An 18338-nucleotide genomic window follows, 5' to 3' on the forward strand; every position below is an offset into this window, starting at 1 on the left:
AAGTAACATGGAGTGTGATTGCGAGCAGGAATATTGGCACGCGAATGCGAGCAGGTGAGGTGGGAGCGACTGATTGCAAGTAGGTGTGGTGGGAGCTACTGATTGCAAGCGAGGTGGGAGCAACTGATTGCGTGCAGGTGAGGTGAGAGTGATTAATTGCGAGCAGGTGAGGTGGGAGTGACCGTTTGTGAGCAAGCAAAATAGTGAGATGTTGCTCCCATAAGAGTGTTTGATCACAAACTAGTGAGATGTCGCTCGTAGGAGTGCCCGATCGTGAGCAAGTAAGGTGGCACTTCCATTGGAGCACGATTGCAAACAGGCTAGAGCGCATAGTAGCATGCTTATGCATGGTAGAGCACGAGAAGGTGAGCGCAAAGAAACACATGAGCTCATCTTTTCCTTTAGCTTTGGTAAAGGATTAGGCAACACTTTCTCTTCCAATTGGAGATAAGCGGTAGGAGTTATGGAGATGTAACTCATGTCTATTAGTATAAGATAACTTGAGCAAGAAGGGGAAAAAGAAGGGTGTAGCCCTTTTATCTTCTGACCGGCAGTGTGTTCAAAGACCAATGTAAACATGGATCCGTTGTCGGCGCTAAGAGACAAAAGTGCGGTAGAGGTGAAGGAATAACTTAAAATTATTCTAGCACCGGTGTAACAAGGATTTATTCCTTATTTATGATGTACATTCTTGTCACTCGTTAGGGAATAAACAGCAGGAATGCTATTAAACAAGAAAATTTATGTCAGCAGATACACAAACTGTCAGTGTCAGACAGTTATCAGGGACTAGCAAAATCCTTAAAATCTCTCATGAATAAACTAGAAAAACTAAAACAGCCAGTTGTGGTCAGTGTAAGAATATCTGTACTGTGCGGCAACTGAAAACCTCTTTATATCTATCTACAATGAAAACATACTCCTATTATAGGATGAGGGCTCGTGTTCATTTAGGAACTAATAGCTGTTATGATTGGAGTTGGTTCTCAGCCTGTTCATGGAATACTTGGTTTCTCAAAAAATTGAAGAACTTATTAAGAGAACTTCAATGTCTTTTGTATCACTTAATGAAATTGAATATTCAGCCTCTTAAAATTAACTTTAATGTACTATGTTGTTTCTTTATTTTCATAAGGTTGAGCACTTTTTATACAAAAGTAAAATTTTATACTCTTATTTTGTTTCAGATACCCAGTGATTCTGTAAATATTATCGTACAAGAACATGAAGAGGAAACTGGTTCTCCAGATTTGTCTGGAGAAACAGAAAATATTGTGCGTGAGTACTTCTGCATAAAAACTTTCTTGGTAAGTCACATTCTATTGTATTAAATTTGTCAATTGAAAAGGATATTACTGACTTAAAATGATATTGAATGTACTTTAACTTTTATACTACAGGCCTTACAAGTTGTGTATCTTTAATGTGGTCATACCACTCTCAATATCATAGTTAATTTACTTACAATCCAATGGGAGACCATTACAGTAGTATAATCAAGTTGGGTACAAATGTTAAAAAAACTAAGATCATTACCATAAAGTTAAGAGTGTAAATAACAGCTAATCAAAGAGGAATTTATTGAAGCAAATTGGTGTAAAATAGACGTTCAGTTGAAGATAATGCAATAGAACTGTAAACAGAGGCAGTGGGAAAATGAATTAAAAATACTGAAAATTTCTCCATCACTAATACGGATTTGGTGATGAATAAGAAAATTCCTTTAATCTTTTTAGTCATTGCACTCAAAAACTTGAGCATATGACTTTTTTAGATCAGTATAAGATGTTTGTATTACAATAAATGATAAATTCTACTCAGGAAATATACAAAGGAAAGCCATTTCTCAAGAAGAACTAGACAACAAAACTAATACTGTGCTTAGTAGTCTTGATACCTTGGTCCTATATTGCTGGTATTGAGTACAGTGAACCCTCGTTTATCGCGGTAGATAGGTTCCAGACGCGGCCGCGATAGGTGAAAATCTGCGAAGTAGTGACACCATATTTACCTACTTATTCAACATGTATATTCAGACTTTTAAAACCTTCCCTTGTACGTAGTACTGTTAACAAACTACCCTTTAATGTACAGAACACTTAATGCATGTACTACAGTACCCTAAACTAAAACAGGCACAAATATTAAAGGCGATTTTATATCATGCGTTTCCTAAACACGCTAAAAAGCACGATAAAAAATGGCAACCAATGTTTTGTTTACGTTTATCTCTGATCATAATGAAGAAACAAACTGGAGGTAGAGCTTTGCTTATTACCCAGACATATTTCCCATACTTTTCCATTAGAACTACATCACATCTTCCTACTTTAGATATATATATATATATATATATATATATATATATATATATATATGTGTGTGTGTATATATATATTTATATGTATACACATATACATACCTACATATATACATACATACATATATACATAAATACATGCATACATATATATATATATATATATATATATATATATATATATATATATATTACTGTATATATATGGGTTATGGAAAAAATCCGCGAAGTGGTGAATCCGCGATGGTCGAACCGCGAAGTAGCGAGGGTTCACTGTATAGATGTTATAGATTCAATTTATCAAAGGACTATTTTCACCTATTCAGCTATCGGTCCTGTCAAGTTTTAGGTTATAAAATTTTATTTGTATCATTGTTGTGATGTTTTTATTCTTACACGCATACAAACCATCCTCCTTTAATAGGAGTATAACTAAAGCTAAGCTGGAACATCTGTGTAAACTTTTAATGAGGTAAACAATTGCCTGAGGAGCAACCCTCACATTCACAGGTGTTACTGAACAGTACCGATGTACTTATTGGTGTCCTCATCTGGCTGTTTTAACTTTTTACCTTTTCCTTCAGATTGAATAAATGCTCATGTGTGGCATGCACAATTAATAATGAGAAGTGGAGAAATTAGACGACTTACATATTTAAGCGGCTTTATTTTCTAAGTTAGTGACATGAAAATGAGCATAAATTTCCTTGAAATGAATGTCGTCAATTACATATTTACTTGGTCTATAAATCTCTCGATTGATTTCAAGTTACTGTACTTTGATGATATTAATTTCTCACAAGTTGTAGATAATAATTGAACAGTTTTACACTTTGTCAGGACACACTCAGAGAGAAAGGACACCGAGGGGAACGGCTATGTTAATCATAATACTAAGTTACAAAAAAAATAAGGTTTGGATGTCTTGTCAAGTGCTGATGTAGTCATGTCTGAAGGAACTCTACCATGGCTGTGGGCCTACTGACTACTGCCTAATGGCATACGGGTCTTCAGAGCTGCTCATTCATGGGGGCTGTGGGTGCCTCCCTGGACTCTAGGTAACAGTGGCGGGTAATGCAACTGCATCCGGCCGTTACTCGCCTTTCTTTGGGTGTTACCTGGGAACATACAGTCAGACTCAGAAGATTTTGTGCTTTGTTAGCAGTTTAATGATGCTTGTAAGAAACTGATTCAAACTGGCTTTCCTGGTGAAGCTCATGAAGACGGGGTCACAGGTCTACAACAGTCTGCCTTGTTTCCTAATAATTCATGTTAACGTTAATGGTACCAGCTACCCATCGAGATACTACCGCTAGAGAGTTATGGGGGTCATTTGCCTGGCCAGACAGTACTACATTGGATCATTCTCTCTGGTTACGGTTCATTTTCCCTTTGCCTTCACATACACCAAACAGTCTGGCCTATTCTTTGCACATTCTCCTCTGTCCTCATACACCTTACAACACTGAGACTACCAAACAATTCTTCTTTACCCAAGAAGTTAGTTACTGCTCTGTAATTGTTCAGTGGCTACTTTCCTCTTGGTATGGGTAGAAGAGACTCTCTAGCTATGGTAAGCAGCTCTTCTAGGACGCTCCAAAATCAAACCATTGTTCTCTATCTTGGGTAGTGCCATAGCCTCAGTACCATGGTCTTCCACTGTCTTGGGTTAGAGTTCTCTTGCTTGAGGGTGCACTCAGTCACACTATTCTATCTTATTTCTCTTCCTCTTGTTTTGTTAATGTTTTTATAGTTTATATAGGAAATATTTATTTTAATATTGTTACTGTTCTTAAAATATTTAATTTTTCCTTTTCTCCATCCTTCACTGGGCTATTTTCCCTGTTGGAGCCCCTGGGCTTATAGCCTCCTGCTTTTCCAACGAATGAAGGAAACACAACCCCACTGACTGTTATTCTGTGCAAAATAAGGTCTCCACAATCCCGGGCAAGCCTTGCTCACCTCAAACAGGGGTGAACAAGACTTGGAACAAAAATACTTAGGAAATAATCAACATATTTCAGTGAAAAAAATGGGTTATCAGTCATTGTCAAGCACAAGTAGTCAAAAAGGAAATTCACATAATTGAGTACTGTGCATGCTTCATCATATATAAGAAACTAAAAACCCACATGTCTAACTCAAAATGATCACAAGTAAACATATGGGAGACTGCAAAATATCAAATACAAATAACACAACAGAACATAATCTTTTATCTTAGAATACTTAACTTGTTCAAATCCTACAGGCCATTAGTGACTGCAGTCAACATAACAGAAACATCAATTCCCTCACATGTTTAGCTTACACTCTGGCTTGGGCATTGGAATCTGAGTCTGAAAAAGATCTAAGGTATAGCAAGGGTAAATACAAACACATACCACAATTATTACATCTCAACCAGAAAAGATAGACGCTATCAAAAAATTCCTCCAAATATCTTTTAAAAAAAATTTTCAAACTGCATTTAAAAAAACATTCTCTTCAATATACATAAAAAAACACCTCTTCAAAGTACATAAACAAATTACTTTCAAAATACATTTAAAAAAAGATTTCTCTTCAAAATACATTTAATGAAAAAATTTCCTAGGAAAATCAATAAAGTAACTTCAATACATGTGCACAAATTCCAAATACCTATTCCCTATGCATACCTGGGTATTCTTAGGGGGTATACCTGGGTCCATAACAGTCATGACTAGATAATAACAATAACAATAAGCATGGACATATTACCTAAAAAAATCAGCAAGAAACATCAGCATCAAGAAAATACATTGTCAAGCAGAGCACATTTGCACATCGGTATTCCTGGGTATATCTGGGGCCCCTCTGTTCCACCATTCGTAACACTTCTGCACATATCAATGAAAACTCTAATTTTTCTTTCAGAACACTTCTGCAGGTACTCATCAAGTCATCTACTGATGGAGGCCTACCTAATAAAGCGGTTCTGACTTCTACCTTATAAAGCGGTTCTGACTTCTACCTAATAAAGCGGTTCTGACTTCTACCTAATAAAGCGGTTCTGACTTCTACCTAATAAAGCGGTTCTGACTTCCCTTTCCCGCATTATGCGGAAACTGGCAGGAATCCTACATCGTGAAAGCTTCAACACCAGTCTAACCATGACCATCAATGCTTTAAACGAAGCAACGATAATTCTATATTCTGTAACTATAGCAGCAATGTAAAGGATTCCCAAGTTTTAATCTGTATCTTCTAACCTCAGCAACTAATATCAAATCAATCAAAACCCAAACCAAGTGAGTAGAGGAATATGTGGGCATAGATTAAACGCACCCATGAATAGGATTACTATCTTCCTCTAATGACACAAGAAACATGTTGTCCAAGATAGAGGTTTTGACGTAAGCCACTGAGAGGTTAAGTGTGTGGCCTTTCCCCTTTCTTCTTCCCCATCTCTGGGCGCAGCAGTCGTTCTGTTAGATACTGGACCGAATGCTAGATGCAGGTAAGCTTCATGACCGAGTACATACTTTTCCGTACAGACAAAGTTGGTGTGGATGTATTTCCCCCCATCCTGCCAGACAAAGGGGAGGATTGAAGTAATGTATGCATGCTATTTCTTATGATGAGCATACATTTAAACTAATCTTTTTGGATATAATTTCTTCCACTACTGCCTGCCAGTCTCCTGGCTGAGACCTAGCTTAACACGTGTGGCATCTTCATGCTCAGGTGGTTAGGAGGTCAGCAGAAGTCATAATTTTAGCTCCTGCTCAGGACCGAAGTGCATTGGCATTTCAGAGTTAAGTAATCATCCAGTTTGGTTTTAAGGACTTCCTCCTGTCTAAGGATGAGTTCATTATTAAAAATCAAAGGTCTGTATATATGTAGGAACAAATCACAAATTTTGAAAGTAATTTGTATTTTTCCTAATTATACAAACCTTAGGCCTTCAAGTTGCAGTATTTTATTGAAAATGTTCCTGCCTGGTGATCTACTGGACTGAGTTACAAGACTCACTCGAGCTCTTTAGTTTCTCGTAATGTTTGCAATTTCAACATCTTTCTGAGCTAAGGATGGGGATTTTTGGTCTACCTGCTGAGGCATTAACAGCCATTCCCTGGCCATTCCTGTTCCTAGCAGGGGTGGAGAGGGGCCTTGGCTGCTGATCATATATATGTGGTCAGTCCTGCCAGGGTGTTGTCACTGCCTCATGCCTCTTCCATTCATGAATGACCTTTAAACCTGACTCAAAGTGACCTCAACAACTCTGCAAATCCTAGGTTGAAGGTGAAAGTGAACGTTGCTCCATCTCTTGGTTGGGCAGAGCATACCCACCTTCCAACAGGTAGCTACAGTGTGTTTACCTTGTTAAATGTTCATACAGATGTTCCAGCTCTGCTAAAGTCATACTCCTATTAAAGGACTCAGGTTTGTTTAGTTTGAGAAAATGCAAATTACTTTGAAAGATTGTGATATCTGTGTTCTCTGCACAGGATGCTCAAGAATCTTTCACAGACTGGTTTGATCATTATCATCAAAAGAGGCCAGTTGCACCTGAAAAACCTCCTGCAGGGGCTAGTTTTCCCCAAGAAGTTGCATACGAACAAGCTAGTAAACAGCACCAGGGTGAGCTTGACCGTTGGAAGCAAACTCTAAAACTGATTACCAAGGTAAGATTGTTTTTATTCATTGTTTTATTTAATTTTCATCTTTGGCAATCATATGTGTATGTTGATTTACTAATATAAGGGAGAGACTAATGAAAACATGAAATTACCAATAAAATCTCACTAGGTACGCCCTGTTGTCACATGGATCTAGAAAAGCTCCAGAAAATTTGCTTAAAAAGGTTCATAGCATCTTTTTTATCCTGTATTGAACTGTTATTACATATTGCTAATGATAAGGGACGCGACTTCTGAAAATTAACCTAAATTACAAGTTTTGTGCATGTTTCCTTTTAGATTTTGTTTTGGTTTAGTTTCACCATTTCACTCATAAACAGATTATATACTGTATTGCTAATGGTAAGGGACGCGATTTCTGAAATTAACCTAAATTACAAGTTTTGTGCATGTTTTCTTTTAGATTTTGTTTTGGTTTAGTTCCACCAATTCACTCAAACAGCCCATATTCATAGTCTTTAGATATCTTGGATTAAATGGTCAAGCAAGGGCAGCAATGTGACTTCCAGGTCTGAAGATCTGTCGCTGTTGGAAATACAGGAACATTGCTATCCATTAATTCCCAAGCTCTTCTACACATAAAGGTCACTTCCAACAAGAATTTGCTAAAACAAATTACTGAGGTAACAAGCTTGTTCCTCACAATCCTGCTGTATCATAGTTATGTTCAAGCTGACATTAAAAGGCAGACATGTAGGGTTATACTAAATACTGCATGGTCTGGGTAATTGGGGTTTATTAATATGGGTTATATATGAGTGATGGGTTTGTTCAAAAAAATTACTTTCATTTAGATAAGATATTTGGAAAATACCATTGAATTTTTATTAGCTGTATTACTGGATACATTTCAGAGTAAAATGTCAATTCATATCTAAAAATATCATCCTCATAAAAAAATTATGCAATTTTCTCTTTCTAGTATGTAAATTTTACACTGTGACTAAGTATCCCAGTTGTGTTAAAAGGATTGCATCTCATCTACATTTATGATAAGGAATTTTGATGAAGTAAAGACTTATTTTTGTGGATGTTCTACGTGGTTTCCAAGGGCTTCTCTTTTTAAACATAAAACTTACCCGCTGGTTATATAAGAATGGCTAAAGTCCCTGGACACCTGGCAGGAATTCAAAATCTTGCGGCAATCACAGATAGGCCAGCTATATACTAGCGCCCTCACGGTAGACAGGCCGAACTATTCCAACCAATTCAGACCTACCCTGCCGCCAATGCTGGCTGGAACGATTGGAATTCACTCGCAATCTACTTTGATTTGGACGGTTTATTTGGTGATGTACACTGTCTTTTGGTTTTGGGCTTTCGCTTTATTGATTTCTCTTTCATATTATCTTGAAATCTTTGTTGTTTTGGGTTTATTTAGATAGTTTTGACCCTTGTTTATGTTTTGATCTCTCATAACTATTCAATATGGCCGACCCCTCCCCTGTATATAGGAAGTGTATTAAAGGATGTCATACTCGTCTTCCTAAAGCTTCTGTGTTCATCCTCATACGATTTGTGTGAAATGTAGGGGTAAAACTTGTACTTTTGGGGATCGGTGCGAAGAATGCTTTTCTTTGACCGAAAGTGAGTGGTTAGCTTTTGACCCCTATACTTGGAGACTAGAGAGGGACAGAATTAGACGCAGTTCTTCTCGTTCTGTAGATTTACCTGTATCCAATGTCATTGATCCTAATCCTTCCCCCGTTGTGGTAGATCAAGAACCGAAGGAACCTACGATGAAGGATATGTTGTCTGCGATTCAAGCTCTCGGTGTAAGAGTTGAATCACTAGCGGCGGACAGGAACCAGATTATGTCCGAAATTAATTTGCTTAAAAGTTGTCACACAGGCGACCTATCAAGTGCGAAAAGTTCGGCTAATGTGTTCAGTGTTTTGGAGTGTGCCTCTGCGCGATCCTGTCGTTCGCCTAGCCTTAGACCTCTTTCAAGCTCCCGAACCCATGGGAGAAGTAACGTCGAACGGCAAAAGGGAACGAGAGGCATCATCACTCGCGCAGACATCCCCTCGAGCGTACCTGCTGTCGTATCACAGGTCGCTCACCCTCACCATAGGGAAGGTGAGGTTAGTGCATTATCGCCATCTTCGGATGAAGTTACGTATGACGAGGTCTGGCGTCAAGCCTCTAGACCTCTTAAGAGAAAAGCACACGCAGTGGTACAGCAACACGATTCTCCTCCGCAAGAGCCTGGCTGTAGCCATTGGGATACACCTGAGTGTTTTCAGTCCCTTGGCGAGGGTTCGCCTGCGAAACGCTCTGACGGGAGTTCTGAAATAGATAAAGGTTTGGTGCAGTCAGATTCGGAGCTGATCCCTGGTTCTGATGTTACAGTTCATGCACCGCCGCTTCCATCAGACTGGTGTTCGTCTCCCGAAAGTGGGGAGCGATTTGGAAGCGATGAGGTAGGCGAATTTGCGCTGGAAGAGGCTGCACGCGTGTCGCCTAAGGGTGATCCCAAATGGTCTATGCTGTTGGGCATGAAGCAGCAACTCTCGTCGCTTATGCAATCTTATCGGCCTGCTGTTGGCAGTGCGGTTGGGCGTCAGTCTTCCGGTTTAGACGCGTTGTCGCACAGGCGATCTCCCAGCCGTAGTGTTCAACGACAGGTTGAGGTGGATGCGTCTCGTCAGGGACCTGCTTCTCAGCATCAATCGACTGCTCATAGCGCCGAATGTCGGTCTTCCAAACGCGACGACGTTCGCTAAACAACGGAGCAGGCCGCTAAGCGGCAGGACAGAAGCGGACGCGATACAGAGAGTCAGCGTCAGTCAACCCATGACACCGCACGTCAGTCTACTCATGACGGCACACGTCAGTTATCCCATGATGCCGCGCGTCAGTCTACCCACGACGGCACACGTCAGTCAATCCATGACGCCACACGTCAGTCTGCCCATGGCGGCACACGTCAGTCAACCCATGATGCCACGTGTCGGCCAACCCATGATGCCACATGTCAGTCGACCCTTGTCGCCTCGCGTCAGTTGGATACTATTCCACAAACCGAACGTGACAACAAGCGCAAGGCTAGTGAACGTCATGCAGATGGGAATATTGAACAGCGTAAACGCGGGCACTTCAGCGCTGACACGTCTACACAGGAACGGCGCCTCTCTGAACAAGGCACTGCTGCGGCGGCTGATTTTCTTTCGGAGGAGGAGCCGGATGAGGTTTTCTCCCCGGATGAACCGTTGGATGATATCTCGGAGGGAGAAGAGGATAAACCACCTCAACATTCGGTGGACCTCAAGAAGTTAATGCTGGTCTTTACGGAGTTATTCCCAGACCATTTTACTCCTGTAGCCCCGCGTTCTCCGCCTTCTGAATTTACCCTTGGTAAAGCAGCAAGAGCGTCTATGTTCACGATGATGGTACTCTCTCGCTCCTCTAAGAGGGCGTTAAAGTTAATGGGAGTGTGGATGGATTCGAAGAAAGTCCTTGGCAAGACGTGTTTCACTTTTCCTCCTGCCCCTCCAAGTCTCGTGTTTGGTATGAGACAGGAGAAGTCTTAGGCTTGGGTGTTCCTGCCTCTGCCCAGGGAGATTTCTCGAGCCTAGTAGACTCTTCACGTCGGCTAGCTATGAGGAAGACTAAAGTTTGGTGGTCTATGTCTGAGTTTGACCATCTCTTGAAAGGCATGTTCAGGGCTTTCGAAGTGTTTAACTTTCTGGACTGTTCTCTGGGAGCCTTGGGGAGGAAAGTGTTGGAAATGAAGGGCACGGACACTAGTAACCTCATTCAACTAATGTCATGGGAGAGAAGAGGAGCGGACCCTGGGTCCGTTCTTGTTTTAAAGGACAAAATCTCCAGGGTTTTACAACTGTTTGTTCTTGGTCCCCAAGAGTTCGGGGGAATGGAAGCCAGTTCTGGATGTAAGTGCCCTCAACAGCTACGTCCAGAATTCGAAGTTCACCATGGAATCTCAGAAAAACGTGCTGGCAGCAGTAAGGAAGGGCGACTGGATGGTATCATTGAACCTCCAGGACGCTTACTTTCATGTTCCAAAAAAATCCGAGTTGTAGACGTTATCTGAGGTTCGTGTACGGGAAGGAAGTCTTCCAGTTCCGGGCCTTATTTTTCGGTCTCGGCACAGCTCTTCTGGTATTCACGAAGATCATGCTGAATGTGGCGAGCATGCTACACTCAAGGGGCATCAGAGCCTCCCTGTACTGGGACGATTGGCTCATAAGAGCCCCCACGGCCGATCGCTGTTTGAAGGATCTGCAGCTGACATTAAAATTGTCAAAGGAATTAGGACTCCTAGTGAGTTCAAAGAAGTCACAGTTGACTCCATCCCAGAAGATTCTTTATTTGGGGATGGAGATTCAGAGTCGGACTTTTCAGGCTTTTCCGTCGCCTGCAAGGATTCAATCAGCTCTCCTAAAGCTTTGTGCCTTTGTAAAAAAGGACGTCAGTTCGGTAAGAGAGTGGATGAGTCTTCTGGGGACCCTCTCGTCACTGGAAAAGTTTGTGTCACTGGGGAGGCTGCACTTACGCCCCCTTCAATTTCATCTCAGTTATCATTGGAAGAAAGGAGACAGTCTCGACAGGGAAAGTATTCCCATTACGAATCCCATAGGAACACACCTTCAGTGGTGGAACAACGTACACAGACTTCAGGAGGGCCTCTCGTTTGAGCAAAAGAGCCCAGACCTCGTGTTGTTTTCCGACGCCTCAAAGCCGGGGTGGGGAGCAACCTTAGGGAAGGCAGAGATCTCAGGTCTGTGGACAAAGGAGCAAGAAAACCTCCATATCAATCAGAAGGAGCTTTTAGCAGTCCATTTAGCCCTCAAAGGCTTCAAGAAACTAGTCTTAGGCAAAGTGGTACAGGTCAATGCCGACAGCACCACGGCTTTGGCTTATATAGCAAAGCAAGGCGGGACTCACTCAAAGTCTCTTTACGAGATAGCAAGACCTCTTCTTGTATGGGCGGAGGAAAGGAAAGTTACCTTATTGACACGATTTATTCAGGGAGTCAAGAACATGAGTGCGGACAGACTCAGCAGGAGGAATCGAGTTCTCCCCACAGAGTGGACATTGCACCTAGACGTTTGCAAGAGACTGTGGCAGATGTGGGGTTGTCCTCTTGTAGACCTGTTTGCAGCCTCGAAGACGAAAAGGCTGGAGACATATTGCTTGCCAGTTCCGGATCTCGAGGCAACTCGCATAGACGCGTTCCTGTTGGATTGGTCACACATGGATGTGTACGCGTTCCCACCTTTCAAAATCCTGTACAAGGTGTTACAGAAGTTCGTGTCTCACGAGGGAACCAGGATGACCCTAGTGGCTCCTTTCTGGCCGTCAAGAAGTTGGTTCACAGAGGTACTGGAATGGATGGTGACATTCCGAGAAGCCTACCATTAAGAGCAGATCTTCTCAAACAACCTCTCTTGGCAAGAAACCATCTAAACCTCCGAGCTCTACGTCTGACTGCCTTCAGACTATCGAAAAACTCACAAGATCTAGAGGATTTTCGAAGGAGGCAGCCAAGGCTATTGAGGGAGCAAGGAGGACTTCTACCATCAGGGTGTATCAGTCCAAGTGGGAGGTATTCAGAGAATGGTGTAGAGCTAACTCGGTTTCTTCATCTAGTTTATAGCACAGATTGCCGATTTCTTCTTAGATCTTAGAAATAAGCATAACTTTTCCTCCTCGACCATCAAGGGGTACAGAAGTATGCTGGCAGCTGTTTTCAGACACAGAGATTTGGATCTCTCCAACAATAAAGACCTGCAAGATCTTCTTAGGTCTTTTGAAACTTCTAAGAGGCGACAACAGGAATCGCCTGCCTGGAATTTGGATGTTGTTCTTGAATTCCTCATGAATGACAGATTCGAACCTTTGCACTCGGCCTCTTTTAAAGACTTAACCTTGAAGACTCTTTTCTTGGTTAGTTTGGCGACAGCTAAAAGAGTCAGTGAGGTTCACGCTTTGAACAATAGCATTGGTTTCCGAGATGGGAAAGCCATATGCTCCTTGCAGCTTGATTTTCTGGCCAAGAATGAACGTCCTTCCCATCCATGGCCTAAGTCTTTTGAGATTGCTAATCTCTATGATGTAGTGGGCGAGGAGGTGGAGAAGGTGCTCTGTCCTGTTAGAGCACTACGGTTCTATTTGGACAGAACAAAGAATTTGAGAGGCAACTCAGAGGCTCTTTGGTGTGCAGTTAAGAAGCCTACACTGCCTATGTCGAAAAATGCCTTATCCTTTTTATATAAGGCTCTTGATTAGAGAGGCTCACACCCAGTGTGGTGAGGCGGACCTTAAGCTGCTCAAGGTTAAGACGCACAAAGTTAGAGCCGAAGCTACTTCGGTGGCTTTTAAACAAAATCGTTCTCTGCAAAGCATAATGGATACAACTTTCTGGAGAAGTAAATCTGTATTCGCATCCCATTATTTGAAACGTGTCCAGACTCTTTATGAGGACTGCTACACCTTGGGTCCATTCGTTGTTGCAAATGCAGTAGTAGGTAAAGGATCTACCACTACGCTCCCCTAATTCCTAGTACCCTTTTCTCCCTCTTGGAACTTGTATAGTTTTTATGGTTGTATGTGGAGATTGGTCGACAGTCTTCCGCAATCTTTGATTTGGTCAGGTGGTCATTTTGTTCCTGGAGAGCGCCCGGAACAAGGGTATTAGTTGAGGTCCTGTCAAGGTATAGGTTATGGCACCGTTTGACAGCTCCTAGAGATCTTCAGCCCCCTGGGTGGACCGCTGGATATCCTAAGGATAGCAGACAGAATGAGGCAGAGAACCATTGCAGTCAGCTTCCTTATCAGGTACGAACCTCTTAAGTTTGTTATATTTAACTCTTAGGTGAATTTCCAATTACGTTGCTGTCTCTGACCCACCACCAAGGGTGTCAATCAGCCATTCTTATATAACCAGCGGGTAAGTTTTATGTTTAAAAATGATATTTTCATAATAAAATAAATTTTTGAACATACTTACCCACTGGTTATATAAGTTATAATCCCACCCTCCTCCCCTCTAGAGACCAAGGGGCATGGAAGGTCTGAATTGGTTGGAATAGTTCGGCCTGTCTACCGCGAGGGCGCTACTATACACCTGGCATGTCTGCGATTGCCGCAAGATTTTGAATTTCTGCCGGGCGTCCAGGGACTTTAGCCATTCTTATATAACCAGCGGGTAAGTATGTTCAAAAATTTATTTTATTATGAAAATATCATTTTAAAGGTTAGAACAGGGTATCCAATGCAACAAAAAGTACCAAAGAAATATTGTCTTCCCTGCTCTAAAGCCAGTGTTTCAATTTGAAAAGCACAGTCTTATTGTGTATGAAGGAGACCCATGGGGTTTTCGAGAACCTTCCAAAACACATGGCAAATATAAGAAATGTGTATTTTCTCACAAACATCACACAATACCTCTTGAAAACATGAAAGAAAAATTACAACCCCTCTTTCATACCTCGTAGGGTCATACTGCATACTTGATCGAGATTACGTAAGACTTCGTAACAAAATACATAAAATAAAAAGTTAATTCTTGAAAATAACGTAAATTTACATATAAGGACTTGAATGAAGAATACAATGAAATAAATGATGAAAGTCTTGCGTAATTTACATACCAAATTTATACCTACATTAAAGGAACTCACCTTATGAGCTAGCCCTCTTAATGAGAGAATGCCTTGATGAAGTCATTGAGCTTCAGCACGGCATTTCATTTCTGTGCTGAAACTTGGTGACGGACAAGAGGGCTCTCGAACTTGGGGAAATTGCTCCCCCAGTTCGAATCTAAATTTCTCTCTTTCACCTTTTTCTTTTTCTCAATATTACTTCGACCTTATCCTAATTTCATGAACTTTCTTTCGTCTTGCTTTCCAAACTCAATGAGAAAAATTTCCCTCATTATATATGTGTATATATTATGTACATATATATATATATATATATATATATATATATATTTTTTTTTTTTTCCCTATGGCTTGGATGTTTCTACATCTATTGTAGCCCCGGCGGGGATGTTCATACATCCTTTATTGCTGCCTGCTTTGATGAGTGGGAGGAGGTGTCACGGTTGGGAGGTGTTTGCACTCAAAGCTATATGTGAGAGTATTGGATGATTTCAGCCATCCCGAAGATGGTTTGGACCTTTTTTGGCGGAACTATTCTCAAGTGTTGGGTCTTCGGAATCCAGGGGGATCCGATGCTTGGGGTAGGACTCTTGGCTTTTGGCCTGAAGCCCGTCATTACAGATATGGGGAGGATGATTCCATAATTTCTTGGTCTCAGTCCTAACAGGCGGGTTCAGCTTACACCTGTGCCTCTATATCTGTTTTGATGCTATCCTTCGGGTAGGGTATGGAGTGGACCATCTGGGAAGTATACTCTCATTGTGCCGATAGTGGAGAGTGCAAATTTCCTTTCTGATGTGTGATGGCTTAACATTCTCGAGCAGGTACATCAAACTAACCCTTTTCTCTCTCTCTCTCGTCTAATGGATTCTTTAAGTAACGAACCCCCATCCCCTGGATACGCTGACTCTCCCCCGGCACTGTTGACGACCTCTGCTAATTCAATTAAGGAAAATTCTGTTGACGACCTAGGAACAAAAAAGGACCCCTCTACTCATGTTTTAAACCCAATTAAGTCGGGTAACAAACGGAAACTCCGAATCCTTCATGTTACCCAAATTCCAATAAATACTGATTATGATATGATATATAAAGCATTTAGATGCTATGGAGTGATAAAAGAAATTAGAATGAAACTTGAAAATGAAAAATGGCATTCATGGATGATAACTTATAACAATCATGAAGAAGCATTCAACGCAATATGTAACATCAATGATATCAAAATTAATAACTTAAATGTCATGGGTGCCCTATGTGATAAGATACCAAACAGTTTGGATATATATAGACCTGCTGACTGGTTTGAGAAAGATATCGATTTAACTATGCTCCCCCAAAGAAAGCCAAAACCACCAATGTGGCTTGTTGCTGAGCCTAAAGGGAGTAATGGGAATTATTTTAAAATTAGCAAACTAATTCAGAAAAAGGTAGGAACCATTGCACCAGGTGATATATCTCGCTTTGGGAAAAATAGCTTCCTAATCCATGCAAAATCATACACGCAATCAGTAATACTGTCTAACCTTATGACAAGCAGTGATGAGGATATGTTAGATGTCAAACCCCACCTAAACTTTAGTTACGGAAGGGGAGTAGTCTTCAATAAAGATCTGTATGAATTTACAGAAGAGGAAATACTAGCCATGTGCCCATTAACAGTGTGGAAAGTGCATAAGATTCCTGGGACGTCAATGATTATCCTTACTTTCCAGGATGCTGATGTGCCTTTCCACATCGATATTGAAAATGAAAGAATAAAAGTTCGACCTTTTAAACAAAAGCCCTTACAATGCTTCAAATGTTTCAAATTTGGACATCCTTCTAAAGTTTGTAAAAATGAAAAAATGTGTAGCATCTGTGCCAGTCCTTATCATGGAGAGTGTACACTTGAGCCCAGCTGTTTGAATTGCAATTCAAACCATAAGTCAACTGACAGGAGCTGTGAGATTTATAAGTTTGAAGAAGCAGCCCTCAACAAATCCAGTGTAGAACACATAAGTGTAGGACATGCCAAAAGACTACTGAAAAAACCAAACAGCAATGCAAAGGCACTGAAATCAAGAGAAAATATACCACAGGTGTCATCGAACCCACATAGTGCTGCCAGTAATTCCAAGAAAAGAAATACATCATCTAATGATAGTAAAGTTTTACGTGACAAGGTAAGCATATTGCCTTCCAAGGCTTTGCCACTGTGTATTAAAACTGCGACACTGCCCACTTCTATACAAACTTCATCCCCCATTACCAGCAATAGTACTAACCTCTCTCAGGCCATGTCCTTGCCTGATTTGATGGAGGTTCCACCCGAAACAAAGTTACCAGGTGCACCTGTGGTAGGGAAGGTGCAAAAACCTGGTAGATCCTCACCACCTACAAATAGGAAAAGAGAGAGACCTCCATCTCTCTCACCCCCTTCCATAAGAAATATTAGAGTTATGACATCAAATAAATATGATGTTTTGTCTGTTGATGTTTCTGATCACCCAGAAGACAATTTAAATAAATCAGAAATTCAAGTTGAGGTCCACCATCCCCCTCAACAATTGGATCAGAAGGACAACAAGAAAAGTACAAACAAAAAACCATATTTATCAAGACCCTCTCTAATAAAACCACCGGGAAATAGCATTAGATCAAAAATTGCTAATGGGAAGACTTCATCTAAAAGCTCTTCCAAAAAATAAACCATAGTTTTTTCCTCCATTTTGCAATGGAACTGTCAGGGTTTGAGGGCGAAATATGAAGAACTTAAGCTCCTAATTCACGAGCAATCCCCCATAATTGTATGTCTACAGGAAAGTATGCTTGATTCTAACACTCCTAGTCCTCGAGAGTATGTTAGCTATAGAACACCATATAATCAACAAACAGGGAGCCATGGCGGAAGTCTCATGTACATTCGTCGAGATATTCCCCAAATACCCATGTCTATACGTACAACCCTGCAGGTAGTTGTTGTACAAATTGATATAGGGAGAAAATATACAATATGCTCTCTGTACTTACCTCCAAATGATAATATTTTATATGATGATTTAGCAGAGGTCATTCAACAACTCCCTCAACCTTTTCTCTTACTGGGAGATATGAATGGTAGACATCCTTTATGGGGTGATGTTTTGGCCAACACAAGGGGCAATATTATCTCATCAATTGTGGAGAATGAGGATGTGGGACTCCTTAATACAGGAGAGCCCACACACTTCCATGTTCAGACAGGTACTTTGTCATGCATTGACCTTTCAATTGCAAGCTCTAACTGCCTTCTTGATTTTGATTGGAGGACATTAGATGATTGGCATACTAGTGATCATGCACCAATCATTATAAACACCAACAAGGGTCCGCCTTTGCAAAGATCGCCACGTTGGAATCTAGACAAGACAGACTGGGTTAAATTTTCCGAGCTAAGCAAAATCGAAGGGAGAGCAGAACAGTTTGAAAGTGTTGATGATGCCATAGACCTACTGAATGGAACTCTTCATACAGCAGGAGTCAATTCAATTCCCAAAACAACAGGGTTATTCAAATGACGACCAGTCCCGTGGTGGTCTTCAGAACTAACTGCACTCCACAGAGCCACAAGAAGATCTCTAACACGATTGCGTAGACGCAGAACTGATGAGAATTTAACTATGTACAAGAAATGTAGAGCACAGTTCCGTCGTGCCATGAAAGAAGCAAGGCGCCAGTCATGGATGTCTTTTGTTTCCTCCATTA

At 41.0% G+C, this 18338-nt stretch overlaps 1 protein-coding gene across 1 annotated transcript in view; it reads left to right on the forward strand.

Annotated features, from left to right (window-relative positions):
• Nucleotides 1–18338, forward strand: part of LOC137619486 (nuclear pore complex protein Nup107-like) — a 195963-nt gene that overhangs the window by 159671 nt on the left and 17954 nt on the right. Inside the window, exons 14-15 of the mRNA XM_068349555.1 lie at nt 1188–1307; nt 6793–6969. Coding sequence (XP_068205656.1) covers nt 1188–1307; nt 6793–6969 — 297 coding nt within the window. The remainder of the gene's footprint in view (nt 1–1187; nt 1308–6792; nt 6970–18338) is intronic.

The sequence above is a fragment of the Palaemon carinicauda genome, chromosome 26, assembly GCF_036898095.1.
Source record: "Palaemon carinicauda isolate YSFRI2023 chromosome 26, ASM3689809v2, whole genome shotgun sequence".
Taxonomy (NCBI): Eukaryota; Metazoa; Arthropoda; class Malacostraca; order Decapoda; family Palaemonidae; genus Palaemon; species Palaemon carinicauda.